At 56.2% G+C, this 16,344-nt stretch overlaps 1 protein-coding gene across 3 annotated transcripts; it reads right to left on the bottom strand.

Moving 5' to 3' along the window:
• Nucleotides 1-20: 20 nt before the first annotated feature.
• On the bottom strand, nt 21-16,344 carry AIFM2 (AIF family member 2). 3 transcript variants are annotated; one of them, XM_080822795.1, is made up of 10 exons: nt 16,213-16,344; nt 8,256-8,446; nt 7,775-7,890; nt 6,783-6,902; nt 5,989-6,081; nt 4,452-4,560; nt 3,184-3,336; nt 1,848-2,048; nt 1,526-1,700; nt 21-309 (listed from the first exon to the last, which is right to left on the bottom strand). In XM_080822795.1, exons 2-9 carry the CDS (start codon nt 8,431-8,433, stop codon nt 1,549-1,551), a joined length of 1,122 nt encoding a protein of 373 aa, XP_080678921.1. In that variant the 5' UTR covers nt 8,434-8,446; nt 16,213-16,344; the 3' UTR covers nt 21-309; nt 1,526-1,548. The 3 variants fall into 3 exon arrangements, with proteins under 3 accessions (XP_080678921.1, XP_080678922.1, XP_080678920.1); XM_080822796.1 differs by having other exon boundaries at nt 21-255; nt 16,213-16,327; XM_080822794.1 differs by having other exon boundaries at nt 21-255; nt 8,256-8,449; nt 16,213-16,287.

The raw sequence follows: 16,344 nt of genomic DNA, 5'->3' as shown, positions 1-16,344 counted from the left end.
AAAAAAGAAGATCCAGTGTCTTTCTTACAACATAATCTTTTATTGCAACATTTTCCTCAGTTTAGAAAACTGTGTCCCCATGGGTGGACACTTGCAAAATGTTATAAATAGAACAAGGCCTGTCACGCACAGGCTGAGACGCCCACCCTGCCAGGCCCCAGGGCAGACAGCATGGACTGGTGTGGGCAAGAGGAGCCTGGTTGGCCTTGGTCCACAGGAAGGGAGTCCTAGGTGAGGCTCCGGTGGGCAGCCATCCTACGGGAGAGAGGCACAGGTCTCACGTAGGCCTAGAGAACAAATCGAACTGACCTGGGCCACAGCCCAGGCAGGGAGGACTGAGAACCCCCACAGGCTGGGTCCTCAGGACTCTGGCCAAGGACCCAGAAGCCACCATCAAAAATGAGCAGGAACTGCATTTATGCAGATGAAATCAGCAACCACTTCCACTATGGGGATTTAACCTCGGTCTTCCAGAAGAGACTCCCTCCAGTTGAAGTCCTCTCCCCGATACAGGAGTCATTTATGTACCTTAACACAGCCAGTGGCAGGCAGGGCCCCGACAAGTGTCACTGGGGTTAGCCAGGAAACCAGAAGCACAGAACCCCAGAGGTTCCCACAGGGTCCCCTGCCCCAGCATCAGCAGGAATTTTGTCCCTACAAAATCCACTGAGACAGTAGCCTAGAAGCACACAGGGATTCACCTGCAAGCCCCACTCTGCTCCCTGAATGTGAGCCCAACGACAGCCCACCCAAGGGTCCCGTTAGGTCAGCTGCCTCTCCTTAACATTTCCAGCGGCTGGCCGGCCAGGCTTCCGTCTCAACCCACTAGCTTTGTTAAGAACTCACTCTCCGTTAGGATGGGCTAAACGGGAGGGCAGTTTATCTAATTATTTCTTCTTAAACGTAACCTAGTGTGTATAATCGGAACTGAGAAAAGGAAATATAGAAAGTTTTGTGAAAATGAAAGACTGTAGGGACTAATAGTTTGAAATTAGGTTCCTAATAACAACCTGGGTATTGCAGAATGCACGGGCTTCCCCACCCAGGATGCAACGGGAGAGGCTTGGGGTGCAGGCCATGTCTACCCCAGCTCCCCTTCCATAGCTGGTGTCACCATGCAGGCTCCCCTTCCTGCCCCAACAGACAGGATGCCAGCCACCAGGAGACCCTGCTCTCTCCTGCTCCGAGAGCCCTGAGTCCCAACACATGTGCCCATGTACACACACGCAAGGAGCCTAGGGAAGAGAAGGCCAGCTATACCCTCCCCAGGACCAGGTGAACCCCTCAGCCAGCACAAAGGCAAGCAGACCTCTCCAAACCCAGAAAGAATCCTCTAGAGGGTGTCTTTTTTCCAGTGGCTCGCTTGCTCCCTCTCTCAGTTTTGGCTTTCTGTAAGTTGTGTCTGATCAGTACATCCCCAGGATCTCACTCCAGGAAAAGGGCATCTGCCCTTTGGCATTCGTCAAGTGGATAGCACTTGGCAAGCAATCTGTCCCCCGTCCCCCACCTCCAACCCCAGCAGTACCTCTTCTCCTGCCCTGCTCCGGCTCAGGGTGGAGACTGCCGCATGGTCTTCCAGCTGGAGGAGACGAACAGGTCCCGGCTCTTGGCCAGCCGAACCATGAGTCGCCCCACGTAGAAGCCACTGATCTGGCCCACACCATCGTTTCTCCCCATGGCCAGAAGGAACGTCAGTGCCCCTGTGGGGCAGACACGGGTGGGTAAACCAGACCCCCGCTCACCATCCGTGGGCCTGCAGTTCCTGGGGCCTCCCGTCTGAGGACTGGGAACTGGGTAAGACTTTTAGGAAGATGGGCGAGTCTCTGAGGTATGTGCGGCTTCCTTACCTGGCTTGTAGGCCTTAAGGGGCCTCTGTTTCATGGAGTTGACAATGTTGGCCACGGCCACGCTGGCATGGAGGCCGGCGTGATAGGCCATCTTGGGCTCCTTCACATCGGCACAGTCGCCGATGGCGTAGACGCGGCTGCAGCCTTCCACCTGGAGATGCTCATTCACTCGCAGAGCGCCGTTGCTGGCCAGGTGACTCTCTGCCAGGCAAAGGTAACCCGGAAACCCTGTTATGCGGCCACTAGAACACCAAGAAGAGGGTCCTCTGGTGCTGGCTAAGCCCCCCTCCAAAGGCATATCCTCGATTTAGTTCTGCCTCAAGGCCCATCTCAGAACTCTTCTTGCAAAGTCAAGGTTACTATTCCAGGATGGAAACTGGTCAGAAAGACAGCACCTGCCGTTTTATACAACCTGTGTGATTGTAAATGACCACGACCGACAATGACTCACAATGACAACGTGGCAGCTCAGCCAAGTCTTGAATTTCCCCTTGAACATGGACCAGACTTTTTAAGTAAATGCAGGACTCTAGTAAATGATAAACTTTTCTTTTTAAGGGACCTAAAAGAATTACTTTTGAAAATATGACATTAAGACAAATGGGTGTAAAATGTTGGGATCTCTGTCCATTAAAGGCGCTCGATCCCGCCCCCACACGTGACCTGGACCAGTTTCCTTCTGCTGGGACTGGCCAGTTCTTTCCCGCAGGACCCAAACAGGACCTCCCTGTCCAGGAAGGGTGCTACGAAGTAAATGGGAGCAGCCTGGGGACACGACAATCCTGGGGCCCGAGGAAGAGTCACAGAGTCTCCAGCTCACACACGAAGGCTGGGCGGGACTCTCCCTCCCCCAGCCTCCAGTTAGCTGGGGAGTTCACTACTGATCCTGAGGCCGCATTATTTCCTCTACTCCCCAGATGGTCATTCCACATTTGGATCAGGGTCTGGGGAGAACAGCACACCTGTGAATAAATAGGCAAAGGCCTGACCCAGGAATTGCCTCCCCTCCATGTTCACAGAAAATGAAACGGTACATCTTTCCTTGGCCCTGAAACCTGTTCCCCACTCTCACCACGAGGGGGCGGGCTCCGGTTTTGAAAGAGGGGTCATTTTAGCCACTTTGGCCGAAGTCACGGCCATAGTGGAGGAAGGCACCGGGAGAGTGGACCCAAGCCTGAATTTAAAGTTTGATGTCACCATTCAGAAGAGACCTGAGCTGCTGGGGTGGAGGGGAAGGGAGCAGGGAGCCACTGATGCCCAGGGGAGAGGCCTGCAGGGCCTGCCGTGGCCGGACAGTGGGGCGGTGGCCCAGGCAGTGGGCCCCGCTCCTGCTTACCGAACGCACTGTGGTAGGCCGAGCTGTTGATCTTAATACCGTTGCAGACGATCACCAAGTTGGTGGTCACCTCTGTGCCTTTGTCCGTGCGCACCTGGATGCACTCCCGATACTCGTTCAGAGGCAAATCCTCCAGGTTGCTCACCCGCTCACCTGTCAAGTGGGATCCATGAGCGGGAGGCTGGCAGAGTGTGAGCAGGGCATCAAGGCTGGGGCCCACCTAAGAGATCCTTCGGCTCCCGCCTTCCTGCAAGCCCCTCTGCCAGTCCACCCTGCTGCCCCCAAGAAGCACAAGGTGGACATCCGGCCACCCCAGAGGATCCGAAGGCAGGAAAGTTCCCAAAAGCACTGTGGGAATGCGAGGCTGAATTTCCCAAGATGTTCTCGGAAAAGCTGTTGGAGGAAGACCTCAACCACGCCTCCCGGAACGTCAGCCAGCCACGCCATCCTCACCAGGCAGGGAGGCTCTCCAGGTATACCACCGACTAAGGTGTGAGCAAGAAAAGTCCAGAAGAGGGGCGCCTGGGTGGCTCAGTTGGTTAAGCCGCTGCCTTCGGCTCAGGTCATGATCCCAGAGTCCTGGGATCAAGTCCCACATCGGGCTCCTTCCTCAGCAGGGAGCCTGCTTCTCTCTCTGCCTCTGCCTGCCACTGTCTGCTTGTGCTCTCCCTCTTTCTCTCTCAGATAAATAAAATCTTAAAAAAAAAAAAAAAAAAAAAAGGAGAGAAAAGTCCAGAAGCTCGCCTACACTCTGCGCTGCCTCAGAGAAAAGGTGGTCACACTAGTGGGCAGCCCAGCGCAAGGAGACCAGGAGCTGGGAGGGGTCTGCTCAGAGCAGAAACGTCACCCCTCTCTGCGGAACGCACAGAGGCTGGGCTCCGTGAAGTGTGCCAGTCACCGTGCCAGGGTCAGGGCCCTGTCTCTAAACAAGCAAGCTGTGTGGTGCTCTCCCCTCCTCCTGCTCTCAACAAACCTCACACTCCCCACCACCCTCTGAATATAAACCAAAGAAAAACACACGCAAAAAAAAAAACCCAAACGAAACATTGTACCACAGAGACACCATAATTCAGATCAAATCCTGGAGAAGCCAGGCCGGGGCTGCCCCCGTGGCCCGGGAGTCCCAAGAGCACTGGGGCCTCTGCCCAGTCCGCGGGCAGACACAGCCCACAGCGGGCCAGCAAGGCTCAAATGCCCGACCCCCGGACCCAGGGGGCCGTGGAGCTGGGGCGGTGGGCGGGGGAGGGGGCGAGCAGGATCGCACATACTCAGCAAGAGCTGGACGCCTTTCTGCAGCAGGATCTCCTTCGCTTCCTGCCGCACGCAGGGCAGGAGCTCCTTGTCGGCAAGGGCCACCTGGGCATGGATGAGAGTGACCTGGACAGGCGACCACCGGGCAGAGAAGGAGCAGCTGAGTCTCAGGCTCGCAGGAAGAGGCTTACCAACGTCCACGCCAGCCTGTCTCCCTCCCCACCTCCGCACCCGCAGAGAAGTCAACTGTCCGAGGCCAGAACCAGGGAAGGCGGCTGGGCCGGAGCCCACATCTAGTCTGAGACTCTTCCAGAAGGCGCCAGGGCTCCACTCCCCACCCCCACCCACCCCAGAGCCACGGGAAAATTATTTACAGCCGACGTGTAAGCCATGGACACCATGGCTGTCGGTGGGGCCGGCATTTACATTACAGCCAGGCCCAACGCCCGCCCTTCCAGGCACGTCTACTCGCTGCGGGCCAGCCTGGGGGGGTGGGGGTAGCCTGGGACGGTGCTCGAAGCTCGGGCTTTAAAGCCACACGGCCTGAGTGGAAGCCTCGTCTCAGACGCTCACTCGGACGCCTCCCAAAGAGTCCGTCAAACAGGGACCCAGGCCCACCCTCGGGAAATTGTGACGATGGATTGAGAAAACGTGCGGTAAGCACATAACTCAGTACGCACCGAGTCCTGAATAAAGGGTGGATACTGTTACTTGTATCCACCCCCTGACGAGTGATGACTACTTCAGCCTCGTCTTTACCCCATAAATCAAAATTAAAACCCTTTCACATCAATCACTCATAATAAGGTCCAATAATTTGTCAGAGAACAACTATATAATTCAATTAGCCCATATGGATCTTTTCAAAACCAACCTGCCTTTCCCTGGGGAGGAAGCAGCAGCCACGTGGCTCTGAGAAGCCGGGCTGGGCTGGCGTCAGCCGAGCAAGCTCTTGCCTCAAGGATCAGTAATGACCGCTCGTCACTGGGCCCTGGGCCAAGCCTCTACATCCTGCGGGTCTTTCTCTCCAGGGTACCAGGCAGGTCCTCCTGCCCCCCACCCCTATCATTTTAAAGGGCACTCCTGCCAGGGGCGCTGGCCACTCCTTTCCCAGCACGGGCAGTGAGGGGACAGCATGGCAGGGACCCCCGTGCGGCTACTCAGGGCAAAGGCTTTCGTCCCTTGAAGACCAGCTGCTGCTTGCCCCAGACAAAACGCCGCCCGCGGGTGTCTCTGAGCAGGCCAGCTGCCACCAAAGACAGGGAATCAAAGTCTACATTTATGTCTCAAGAGGCTGAACACAGCAGGGGACATGAGAGCTCACCGTCTGCTAGGCTCACTGGCCCTGGTTGGACTGGCTCACAGGCCCCCTCCCTGAAGGAGGACATGCCCTGGCTCCCCAGGACGCACTGCCGGCAGAACAGGACATCAAGGGACACCCCACTGCAGAGAGTGGGGACCGGGGTCGTGGAGTACCACGGCCCAGGCCCCGAGCCAGTCCCCCCGCTCCTTGCACGCCATGCAGAGAGCCCAAAGGCAAGGCCGCGTGCCCACCTCTTTTTCGGGGAATTCGGTTTTAACCTCGGCTGCCATCTCCACTCCGGCAGAGCCGCCTCCCACCACCACCACGGACTGGGAGCGCTGGACCTGGAGGGGAAGGAAGCAGGAAACGCGCCCTCAGACCCAGCCTGCCCAAAGAAGAGTCCAAATTTGGGGTCCAAATGTGCTTCCTCGGAGCCAGGTCGTGCCAGGCGTCTCCCCCGTAAGTCCTTGCATGGTTCTTGCTTGGCCCCATGAGGCAAGCAGCACCCCCGCCCACCATCCAGACCTGGGACCACGACCCAGGTCTGTCTGAGCTCACAGCCGGGACCCTAACCTCCACATCTGTTCATGATGGGCCAAGAGAGGCTCCCCAGGCATCTAAGAAGCGTGGCAGGGAGGGCAGGACCCAGCCACAGTCACAGTCGCACTCGCCCTGGGATCCTTCTGTGGGGCTCTATCCCTCGTCTTTCAGCCAGGCCAGACCCTGCCCACCCCTCAGGGAAAACCGCCTCAGGTCACGGACCCACACATGCTCTGTAAAATACAAAGCCTTGTGCAAACAGGACCCCAGGGGAGACATGGCAGGGATACACCAGCCACTACATGAGGTCGGGGGTGCTCCTATCGGGACTTCGGTGAGGGACAAAAGTCTCCGCCAGGGAGTCTGGGATCTTCCCGCTAACTCTCCATCTTCACGGCTGCACCCGGGGGCTCTTTGCTGCTGCCCCATGCATCCCCACAGTGGTTCCCCTCCCCCAGGGCCCCGCCTGACCCTCACGGCCCCACCTGGCCCACAGGTAGCTCACCTGCTTCACCATGTCCTCGTAGGCCTGGATAGCAGCCTCCCGGCTGGAAACCTTGTTAAACTTGCCCGGAAAAAGCCCGGTGCTGCCAGTGGCCAGGATAAGATGTGAGAAGGGCAGGGCCTGGGGGGAGGGGGAGTGGAGAAAGGAGGTGAGGGCAGGCCCGGGCTTCTGCCCGATCGCCCACCAGGCAAGGAGCACCAGGTGGGAGAGGCCTGGGCACACTGCAGCCACCTTCCTCTGAAAGGAGCAAAACCATCACACTGAGCAGGCCAAGGGGAAGCACTAGAACCCAGCCAATACCAAAGGGAGCAGCAGTGCGTCCTGCCGGAATAAATTCAAGGAAGACTGATTTGCACAAAGTCACCAAGGACAGAAATTGTGCCCCTAGGGCCAGGCTGGAGGTGGCCCTTCCCACAACATATGGCAGCTCCCCCATGGCCCCCCGTCACTGCAGGGCCACACCAGGCTCCGGGCTCTTCCCGGGGCTGGGGAATGCAGGGATGAGTGAGGGCCTCCCAATCTGGGGGATGTGGGATCATGTGTCCACCTGCCCTTTGATCCCACACAGCCAGGACGGCCCCACAGGCCAGCCGAGCCGGGACCTGGTCTGGGACACTAGCTTTCAGTGCAGACTCTGGGGTGAAACTGCCTGGGTTCATATCCTGGCCAACTGTCTTACCAGCTGTGGGATCTTGGACAACTTACCCTCTCCGTAAAGAGAAGCTACACCACCTCCCCACGGAGTCATGGTGGGCACAAAATGAGACCAAGTAAGGCTTAAGACAGTGCCGGGCATACAAGAATGCTCCGGGAAAGTCTGCTGGGGCCAGGCCTTTGCTTATGAGGAATGTGCTACCCGGCCAGCACCATGTGGGGGCCATCGAGGGCTCTCCAGCCTGGAGACCACCTGGGTCCCCTCCCAGTGGCAGCTGCAGAGCCCTAGGGACCGCCTGAAGCCAGCAGAGGGTCAGGTTGCCCCCCACCGTGCTCACCTCACCGTCCTCGAGCAGCACTGTCTGATTCTGCAGGTCTATCTCCACCACCAGCCCCTGCCGGAAGTTCTCCTTGAAGGTCACAGAGTAGGGGATGAATGTCTTTTTGGCAAACCCTGGGGAATGGGCACAGAGGAGGTCAGAGAGTGAAACTGGGCTGCCCACAGGAAGCCAGAAGCACTCAAAACCTTTCCTGAGGGGTGTCCTTGGCCAAAGAGCTGAGCCGGTGGTATTTGGGGCACCCCCCTTCGCCCCCCGCCGGCAGCAGCCGCCTGGGCTTCACCAGGTCCTCAGGGAAGCTGCAGCTCCTACTTCTACAGCCTTGATATGATAGCTGCTTAAGGCCAGGGACCTCAGGAATCTCCAGAATTTCTCTAAAGGTGGAATCTAGGCCTTGCCCTAAGTGGCAAAAACCACCCCCAACCCCACAGTGGTGACAAGATCACTCTGACAAAGAAAGCCCCAGAAAAGGGTCCATTACCACTTTCCACGGAGGCCCGGAGGGCAGCCACGTTGTGGTGGAAGGAGTCCTTCATGTCCACCAGCACGAAGGGGATGTTCAGAGTCTGCAGCTGGCTGGCAGCAGCCATCCCACCAAAGCCCCCACCCACGATCACCACACGCACGGCTCCCACGTCCACGGACACCTGGGAACCCATCTCGAACCAGGCACTGCTGGGATAGAAGGAGAGACCACATCAGAGTCAGGGGGCTCAAAGGCTTTGGGGGGGCACAGCGAGAGAGGCCTCAAATGCCAAGACTTGATCTTTTAATTTATTCCTTATTTTTATTTTTTGTAAACTCTACACCCAACTTGGGGCTCGAACCCACAACCCCAAGGTCAGGAGTCACCTGCTCTACTGACCGAGCCAGCCAGGTGCCCCATGACTTGATCTTTTTAAATTATATAACTGTCTATTAACAAAATTCCAATTTTATAACATGTGGATTAAATTCCAAAGGAACAGGTGTACCCTAATTCCATCCCATTCCCCAAACACCAGCCCCTTCTTGGTGGCATCCACAATTACCGAGTGTCCACGAATCCCTCCAGAGATGCTCTGCGCACCCACAATATTCCTTTTTGCACACATTAAATAAATCGTTGTGTATTTGTTTTGCCCTTATAAAGGCAGGGCTTGCCGACTTCGTGGGGCCAGGTGGGTGAGGCCGATGAGGGCAGACGCAGAATAACAAGAGGGAACTAGCAGGCACGGTAAGAAAACTGACCACACTTCTCTAAGTGCCGCACTGGGCAGTTGCCAGACTCTGCCCTGCTCACAGGCCACCACCTTGAGCTCCAAGTCGAAGGAGATCAATTAGCAGGTTATGCCCATCAACCCACAAAACAGGATGTGGTATGATGAAGGTCAGGACAGGAGGGTGGGGAAAAGGGGCCTGCAGTGGGCAGGTCACTCCCCTGAGCATTCCTGGGACAGCGGGTATGCACCAAGATGGCTGGCTGAGCCACATCCCCCAGGAGAGGAGACAGGAGGCGATGTCTGCGGTAAGAAAGAGGGTAGGCGACACACACTGACCGTGGAGGCTCCGGTCAGAGGGCGTGGGGTACAGGGTCCTGCCTGATGCCCATGACAGGGGAGCAGTCACCCATGAGAGCATCTGCAGAGGGCAGAAGCCAGATCTGCAGGCCAAGGGTGCCCCAGGCTCACACTCACACAGGGACTGGGGCAGCCTGACCAGTTCCTGGCAAACTGAGAACCAACTTTGGTTGAACCCCTAAGGAGCAAAAATTCAAGGACCATTGCCTGGCACCAAACTGGACACTGGAGGACATCTGAGGCAGAGGACAGCATTGGGCTGGGTCACTAGACACTGAGCCGCCAAGCCCAAAGGAAAGAGATAGTAGCAGTTTGCCGGGGCTCTCCCAGCCAGCCTGGGGCGCTGCCCAGGGGGCTCAGCCTCCTGAGGGCCTGGGTCATCCAGGTGTGTTCCAGACTCTGCCTCCAGGGAGGGCGGAGGGGCCGGCCTGGGGCTGCAGCGAGGGGCCCTGTCCCCAGCCCAGCTTAGCCCCAGAGAAGGGCAGTCGTGGTATAGGCCTCAGGGCTCCCTAGGGTGGGAGCCCAGCTGTCTGAGGGGTTGAGATCCTGAGAGCATACTGTGGGGAGGGGACAGCTCAAGGGCAAACGGCCATCAAACCTCCTCCCGGCCTATGCCAGGCTCCACGGAGAGGCAGGGATTGCTCTCCGCTGGAGAGCAATGCTAACTAAGGAAAGAAACAAAGTCTCCCCTGCACAGAAAGCAGCAAGAGGAGGCACCTGAGTGGCTCAGTCCGTGACGTGTCTGCCTTTGGCTCAGATCATGATCCTGGGGTCCCGGGATGAAGCCCTACACTGGGCTCCCTGCTCAGCCTGGGAGCCTACTTCTCCCTCGTCCTCTGCCTGTTGCTCCCCCTGCTTATGAGCCCGTGCTCTCTCTCTCTCTGTCAAATAAATAAATAAAATCTTAAAAAGAAGAAGCAGCAGAAAGCAGCAAGAGAAGCCAACAGCTGCTGTGGGCTTCAGGGAGGGGAAGTTCAAGGTTGTGGGGGGTGGAATGTGGAGAGGGGGAAGGCAAGGAAATAAGAAACTGAAGTTAAACATTTTTTTAAAATTTTTTACAGATTTTATTTATTCATCTGACAGAGACAGACAGATCACAAGTAGGCAGAGAGGCAGGCAGAGAGAGGGGGAAGCAGGCTCCCCACAGGCATAGAGCCCAGCGTGGGGCTTGATTCCAGGACCCCCAGATCATGACCTGAGCTGAAGGCAGAAGCTTAACCCACTGAGCCACCCAGGCGCCCTAACATTTCTTTTTTTTTTTTTTTTAAGATTTGATTTATTTATTTGACAGAGAACAAGAGAGAGAAAGAACGGAGAGAAAAGAGAAGGAGAGAGCAGAGAGGGAGAGGGATAAGCAGACCCCTTGCTGAGCAGGGAGACCACCTTGGGGCTCGATCCCAGGACTCCGGGATAATGACCCGAGCCAAAGGCAGACACTTAACCGATTGAGCCACCCAGGCGCCCCAGAAATTGAACTCAACCTTGAAGGTCAACCTTGAAGGACAGACAGCAAGCTGCCTGAAGGCTCAATGCGAAAGCGTGTTCCAGGTCATCTGGGATCCTCTCAGGCAGCACTACAGGGAAGGGGAAGGCCACTACTCTGTTTTGCATCATCTGTGTGGCCTGGACAAAATCCCTCCCCTCTCTGGGCCCCCATTTACCCCCTGTAATGGGAGGGGATGCCCTGAGATAGCCTTGCATACCTAAGTTTCCAGGACATGGTGACCCCCACAAGATGGCCCCCAGATCTTCCCACACTTAGAGGGGTAGCTTATGGACCTCCAGGCACTGCTCTCATTGGAATTCAAATGCCCGCTGTTTCCTTTCTCCCCTGGGGGAGAGAGAACCTGGGCATGGGTGGGGGGGATTTGGCACAGGAAATTAGAAGAGATTTAACTCTGTTTCTCCTTGGCTAAATGGTCCCCAATGCACTGAGGCATTGTACATTCCACCCATTTTACAGATGGGAAAACTGAGTCCTCAGCAGCGCCATGACCAAGACAAGTCTCCAGCAGGCAGTACCATTTTCACTGCTCCAGGCCTTCACAAAGGTCATCCAAGCTGGTCCCCTGAGTATTCATCAGGCTGAATCTGCCAACTGGGCCAGAATGAGAATATTTCCTGGGGCGGGGACCTAAGAGAGCCCAGGGACCCAGCCAGAGGTCAGGAGAGGATCCCAGGAGCTGAGCAGAGCCTGTGAATGCGGAGGGCTAAGGAAGAGCTGCATCACCAGCCCCCTCCAACACAGCCCGCTCCGTGCCAGCCTGCTCTTGGGGTCAGCAGCCTGAAAGGAGGTTGGGGAGAACCCAGAGAACCCGGTTTCCAAGTTGGCTGGACACGGGCACTAGAGACGATACACAGCGCGCTGGGGAGATGGGGTCCAGCATGGGTCAGGTCACACCAGACCACCCAGGACAGCTCAAAGAGGAGCCTTGAAAAACAGTGGGGCCAGGGGCCTTCACCACCGAAGGCAAAGCTTAGCCCACAAAGTCCAGGGGCAAGAAGGGAGGGGGTAGAAGTTCGGGGAACAAGGTGGGGAGGCCAGGAGGGCAGGTGACAGGTCCCACCAGACACATGTTATGCTGCCAAGGCCATTCTCGAGCCTACGTCCAGGCTGCAAGCACCCAGGGAGTAAAGCCCAAGGACCCCAGCCTAGGCCTGATGGACAGTGGGTTGGCCAAAGGACTTGAATCCCTGTTCCCTCAGCCCCCAAGGGTCATCAGCTGGCTTCCCCAAAGGGCTAACCTTGGCCTAGATAACCCCTCCATGAAAGCAGACTGCTTCTCCAGACTCCCAGTGGAGGGCCTGGGGCCTGAGGGCAGAGCCAGGCCCCTGACGGGCTGCCATAGCTAGGCCGGGGGTGGTGGGGGGGGCTTTTACACTCCAGGCTGCCTGAGGCCTCTCCTGGAGTCTGTCCCTCTCCCCTACTGGCCTCTGGCACCCCCACTTGGAAGATGGGGGCTGGCAGTTCTCCAGCCCATTCCGCCCTTCCTCCTCAGCAGCCTCCGCTGCCCAAGGCTCTAGGACACACCAACGCTCCATTGGCTCTTCCAGTGCCAAGTCATGCCTGGCCCTGAGGACAGTTAGACTCTGCGAGGCCACAACTACTCTGGGGACACCGAATCCGTGGGCTTAAGCCACAGACCTGCGTTCCAGCTACACACCCTAAAGGCGGTCAAAAAGCACGTGGGCTATGGATGACGTTGAGTCCTACACTCCAAGCTAACAGTAGTGCCATTCGAACAGCCTCGATCAGCGGGGGTGCCACAGCCAATCGAACCTCCATACATGGCAGACGACTCTATTATACACCCCCACGATGGAATATCCTGGAGCCGTCCGTTTTCAGAATGGGTGATTTTTTTTACATGAAAATTTTTTCCATGACAACACCACACCCATAGAACGTACGACGCCAACCGTGAACCCCGATGTAAACTACGGTCTTCGGGTGACTCCGTCCTCAGAGGTTCATCAACGGTAACAACTGTGCCACCCTGATGAGTGAGGCTGCTGGCGGGAGAAGCTGGGGCTGTGCAGGGGCAGGGGGCACCCGGGAAATCGTGGTGCCCTCCCCTCTGCTTTGCTGTGAACCTAAAACCACTCTAAAAGCATCAAGTCTCAGCGGGGGGAAAAGGTGTCTACAAAAAAAAGTCTAGTAACAGCATGTAAGCCTCATCCCACTAGGGGCACCTGGTGGCTCAGTCGGTTAAGCGTCTGCCTTCTCCTAAGGTCATGATCCCGGTGTCCCAGGATCGAGCCCCCACATCGAACTCCCTGCTTGGTGGGGAATCGGCTTCTCCCTCTCCCTCTGCTTCTCCCACTGTTCATGCTCTCTCCCTCAAATAAATAAAGAAAATCTTAAAAAAAAAAAAAAAAAAAAGCCCAACCTGCTGTGCACAGACACATGATGACTCTGTCGGCTAGCCAGCCCAACCTGCTGTGCACAGACATGTGATGACTCGGGCGGTTAGCATTCATTGTGTTTTTATCTGTACCTCTGTAGCCAGCAGCTGTGGATTTCTGTCCCCATCTTGGAAACCAGCTTAATAATTTGTCCAAGTTCAACCCTCGATGCTCTGACTGGAACTGAGTTCCAAACCAAAATGCTAATAGAGGTCACCAGGTGATATTTTTACTTTCCTCTTTGAGTCTTTTTCTTTTTCTTTTTTTTTTTTGTATTGCTTAAAAATTTTTAACTGAATATGTCATTTTGATAGAAATAATAAAGGTTTAAAAACAGGGCAGGCCTCCTACCATCTATTTTTATAAATTGAGATACTCCTATATTCCACTAGTTTAAAGTACACAGTTCAGCAGTTTCTAGTACATTCACAAAGTTGTGCAACCATCACCACAATATAATGCCAGAACATGTTCCTCACTCCCCAAAATAACCTCTTATCCATTAGCAATAACTCCCCATGCCCTTCTCCCTCCAGCCGCGGGCAACCACTCATCTTTCTGTCTCTATAGATTTACCTGCTCCCTACCTTTTCTGTCTGGCTTCCTTCCCTTAGCATAATGTTTCCAAGAGTCATCCGAACTACAGCATATTATGAGGATTCTTTCCTTCTTGTGGCTAACATTCCATCATATGGAGATACCACATTTTGTTTCGTTTTGCTTTTTAAGATTTATTTATTTATTTGGCAGAGAGAGACACAGCGAGAGAGGGAACACAAGCAGGGGGAGTGGGAGAGGGAGAAGCAGGCTTCCCGCTGAGCAGGGACCCTGATGCAGGGCTTGATCCCAGGACCCTGGGACAGTGACCTGAGCTGAAAGCAGACACTTAAGGACTGAGCCACCCAGGAGCCCCCACATTTTGTTTCTCCATCGGTCAGTTGAGGGACATGGGGTTGTCCCCACCTTTTGTCTGCTATGAATAGTGCTGCTGTCAACATTTGTGTCCAAGTTTTTGTGCGGACATTTGTTTCCAGTTCTCTTGAGTATATACACCCAGGCGTGGGATTGCTAGGTTGTTTGGTAGAGTTTGGTAACTCTAGATTTAACTCTTTCAGGAACTGCCAGACCCACCATCCGGTTTTGAACCAAACATCAAGCTGAGGGGGAGAGTGACCCCAGAGAATCAACTACATCAGTGTAGACTCGGGAATGTTAGCATAAAGACAGGTCCAAGAAGAGAACAAGCCCTAATTGTCCACAACTCCTATGGAATTTTACCTTTGCCAACTCCTCCAATACACACACACACACACACACACACACACACACAATCTGGTTTACACTTATATTTTCTCAGTAAATCCTCTTTTCTCTGCCAAGAACACCAGCCTGACTCCAGGAGGATTCTTCTCCAGTCATGCAAACAAGAGCCCGCTAGGAACCTACTGAGAAGCGAGGAAGTTACATTTATGCCAAAGCTGCTCAGAGGTCCTGCCTCAGAAGACACGAGAGCCATGCGGGCTCTGACCAAAGCGAGGACATGACCCCAGCATTGCTTCGCAGAGATTACAAATAAAACACACAGTTTTCTGAGTCATCCCCATTACCCCAAGGGTAGATTTCCACAGCCATGCTTCCCAGTGGCCGTCTGGATGAGGGGGCCGCTGGAGTGTGGCTCACCCCGAGTGTCCCCGCCCCCTCAGGCAGCCGCCCTCACGGTCAGGGAAGAGGGGGGCAGGCTGAGAGTTGGCATTTTATGGCCAGCCCCCCAGGGGATGCACACTGAATATAACCCAGAAAAGAGGGACTTCTGAAAGAAGGGAAAGTCTGAAGGGGGAGCTGTCCTGTTGGGCCCCAGGAGAGGGCAGCTCTGGGCAGACAGGCTCATTCAGGTGGCACATACATATTCATAGGGAAAACCAAGGAAACTTGGACACCCTCCTGGGGGCAAGTCACTTTATGGCTCCCTCAACACCCAGACCGACTGTCTACTCCCTGCCTGTGTCTGGACCCTGGCTTCCTCATTTCAGGGCCAAAGACCCAGCTGGAGCCCAGCTCCACCCAGTAACCCCTCCATAGCCCTGAATGAGACCAGGCCCAGGTCTCCTCCCCTGGCGTTGAAGGCCTCCAGATGCTGGCTTTGGCCCTCCAGATGCTGGCTTCGACGCTCCTTGGAGGCTCCTCTCTAGGCACAGGGTGAGGACAAGGGGGTCTGAGAGTTTGGGGTGCTAGTGTGGTCACGCACACTTACACACACCGACCTGGGCAGGCCTCCCTGATATTTTACATATTTACCTGTTTCACCTGCTGGCCTTTGAACACAAGGTACAGCTAGCCGCCACACCTGAAAGGCCCATCCCAACCTGACCCTCTGCCCTGCCCCGGTCCCTCTGCGGGATCCTCAGCTCCCGGGGCCTCTACCGTCCCCACCCTGACAGAGGGGCTCTTCCTGGAGGGGAAAGGCGGGTGTGTTTGCTGGGTGGGATGGGGAGGAAAGCGCCCCACATCACCCACTAGTAGCAGCTCCGGGTGGATTTCAGGCTTCCTGGCCTTTCCAGCCCCACCAGAGTTAGTTCAGGGCCAATGGCCTTTGTCCCCGTGGAACCTGGGCTGCACAGAGTCGCACGCTGGAGTCGGTCGGCACTCGGGTAAGCCCGGGTATTGCCCCCTAGAGACGGAGGCTTTCGACGGAGGCTTTCCTCCTGCCTGATAACACTGCTTTCCACCCAGCCGTGACTCTCGAGCCTTCCCGGGGGCCGGGGGAGCGTGAGGGCGGGGCCGCCCGTCTTCCCCGGGAAGACTTCGCGGAAGTTTCGAGGGGCGGATGTTTCGAGGGGTCGAGTTTGCCCTCCCCTCCCCGGGACTAAACCTCCCAATTTTCGTGTGCTGGGGGAACTGGGGTGAAGCAGGCCTGGGCCCGGTTACCCCGCACGATCGCCCTCCCCACCAGGGCCCCAACGCCGCGGCACCGACCTCCAACGCAGTCCGCCGCGTCTTCCAGGACCCGCGAGCCCCCTCCAGGCGTGTGTGGGGCCGAGCGGGCACAGGGACGCGGGGCCCCGAGAGCCCGCCCCGTGCACCACCCCGCCGGGCCACCCCCGTCCC

The sequence above is a fragment of the Martes martes genome (assembly GCF_963455335.1).
Source record: "Martes martes genome assembly, chromosome: 14".
NCBI lineage: Eukaryota > Metazoa > Chordata > Mammalia > Carnivora > Mustelidae > Martes > Martes martes.
Note: the sequence above shows the minus strand (reverse complement) of the source record. Positions and strands in the feature narration are given on the sequence as shown.

What these genes read in the sequence shown, in the direction of transcription:
- AIFM2 (XM_080822795.1), bottom strand. Translation starts at nt 8,433, where the DNA reads ATGGGTTCCCAGGTGTCCGTGGACGTGGGAGCCGTGCGTGTGGTGATC. An exon ending in CCGGGCCTCCGTGGAAAGTG is followed by an intron (nt 7,891 to 8,255) that starts GTAATGGACCCT and finishes CCCATTCCCCAG; the next exon opens with GGTTTGCCAAAAAGACATTC. An exon ending in AGGCGTCCAGCTCTTGCTGA is followed by an intron (nt 3,337 to 4,451) that starts GTATGTGCGATC and finishes CCCACTTGACAG; the next exon opens with GTGAGCGGGTGAGCAACCTG.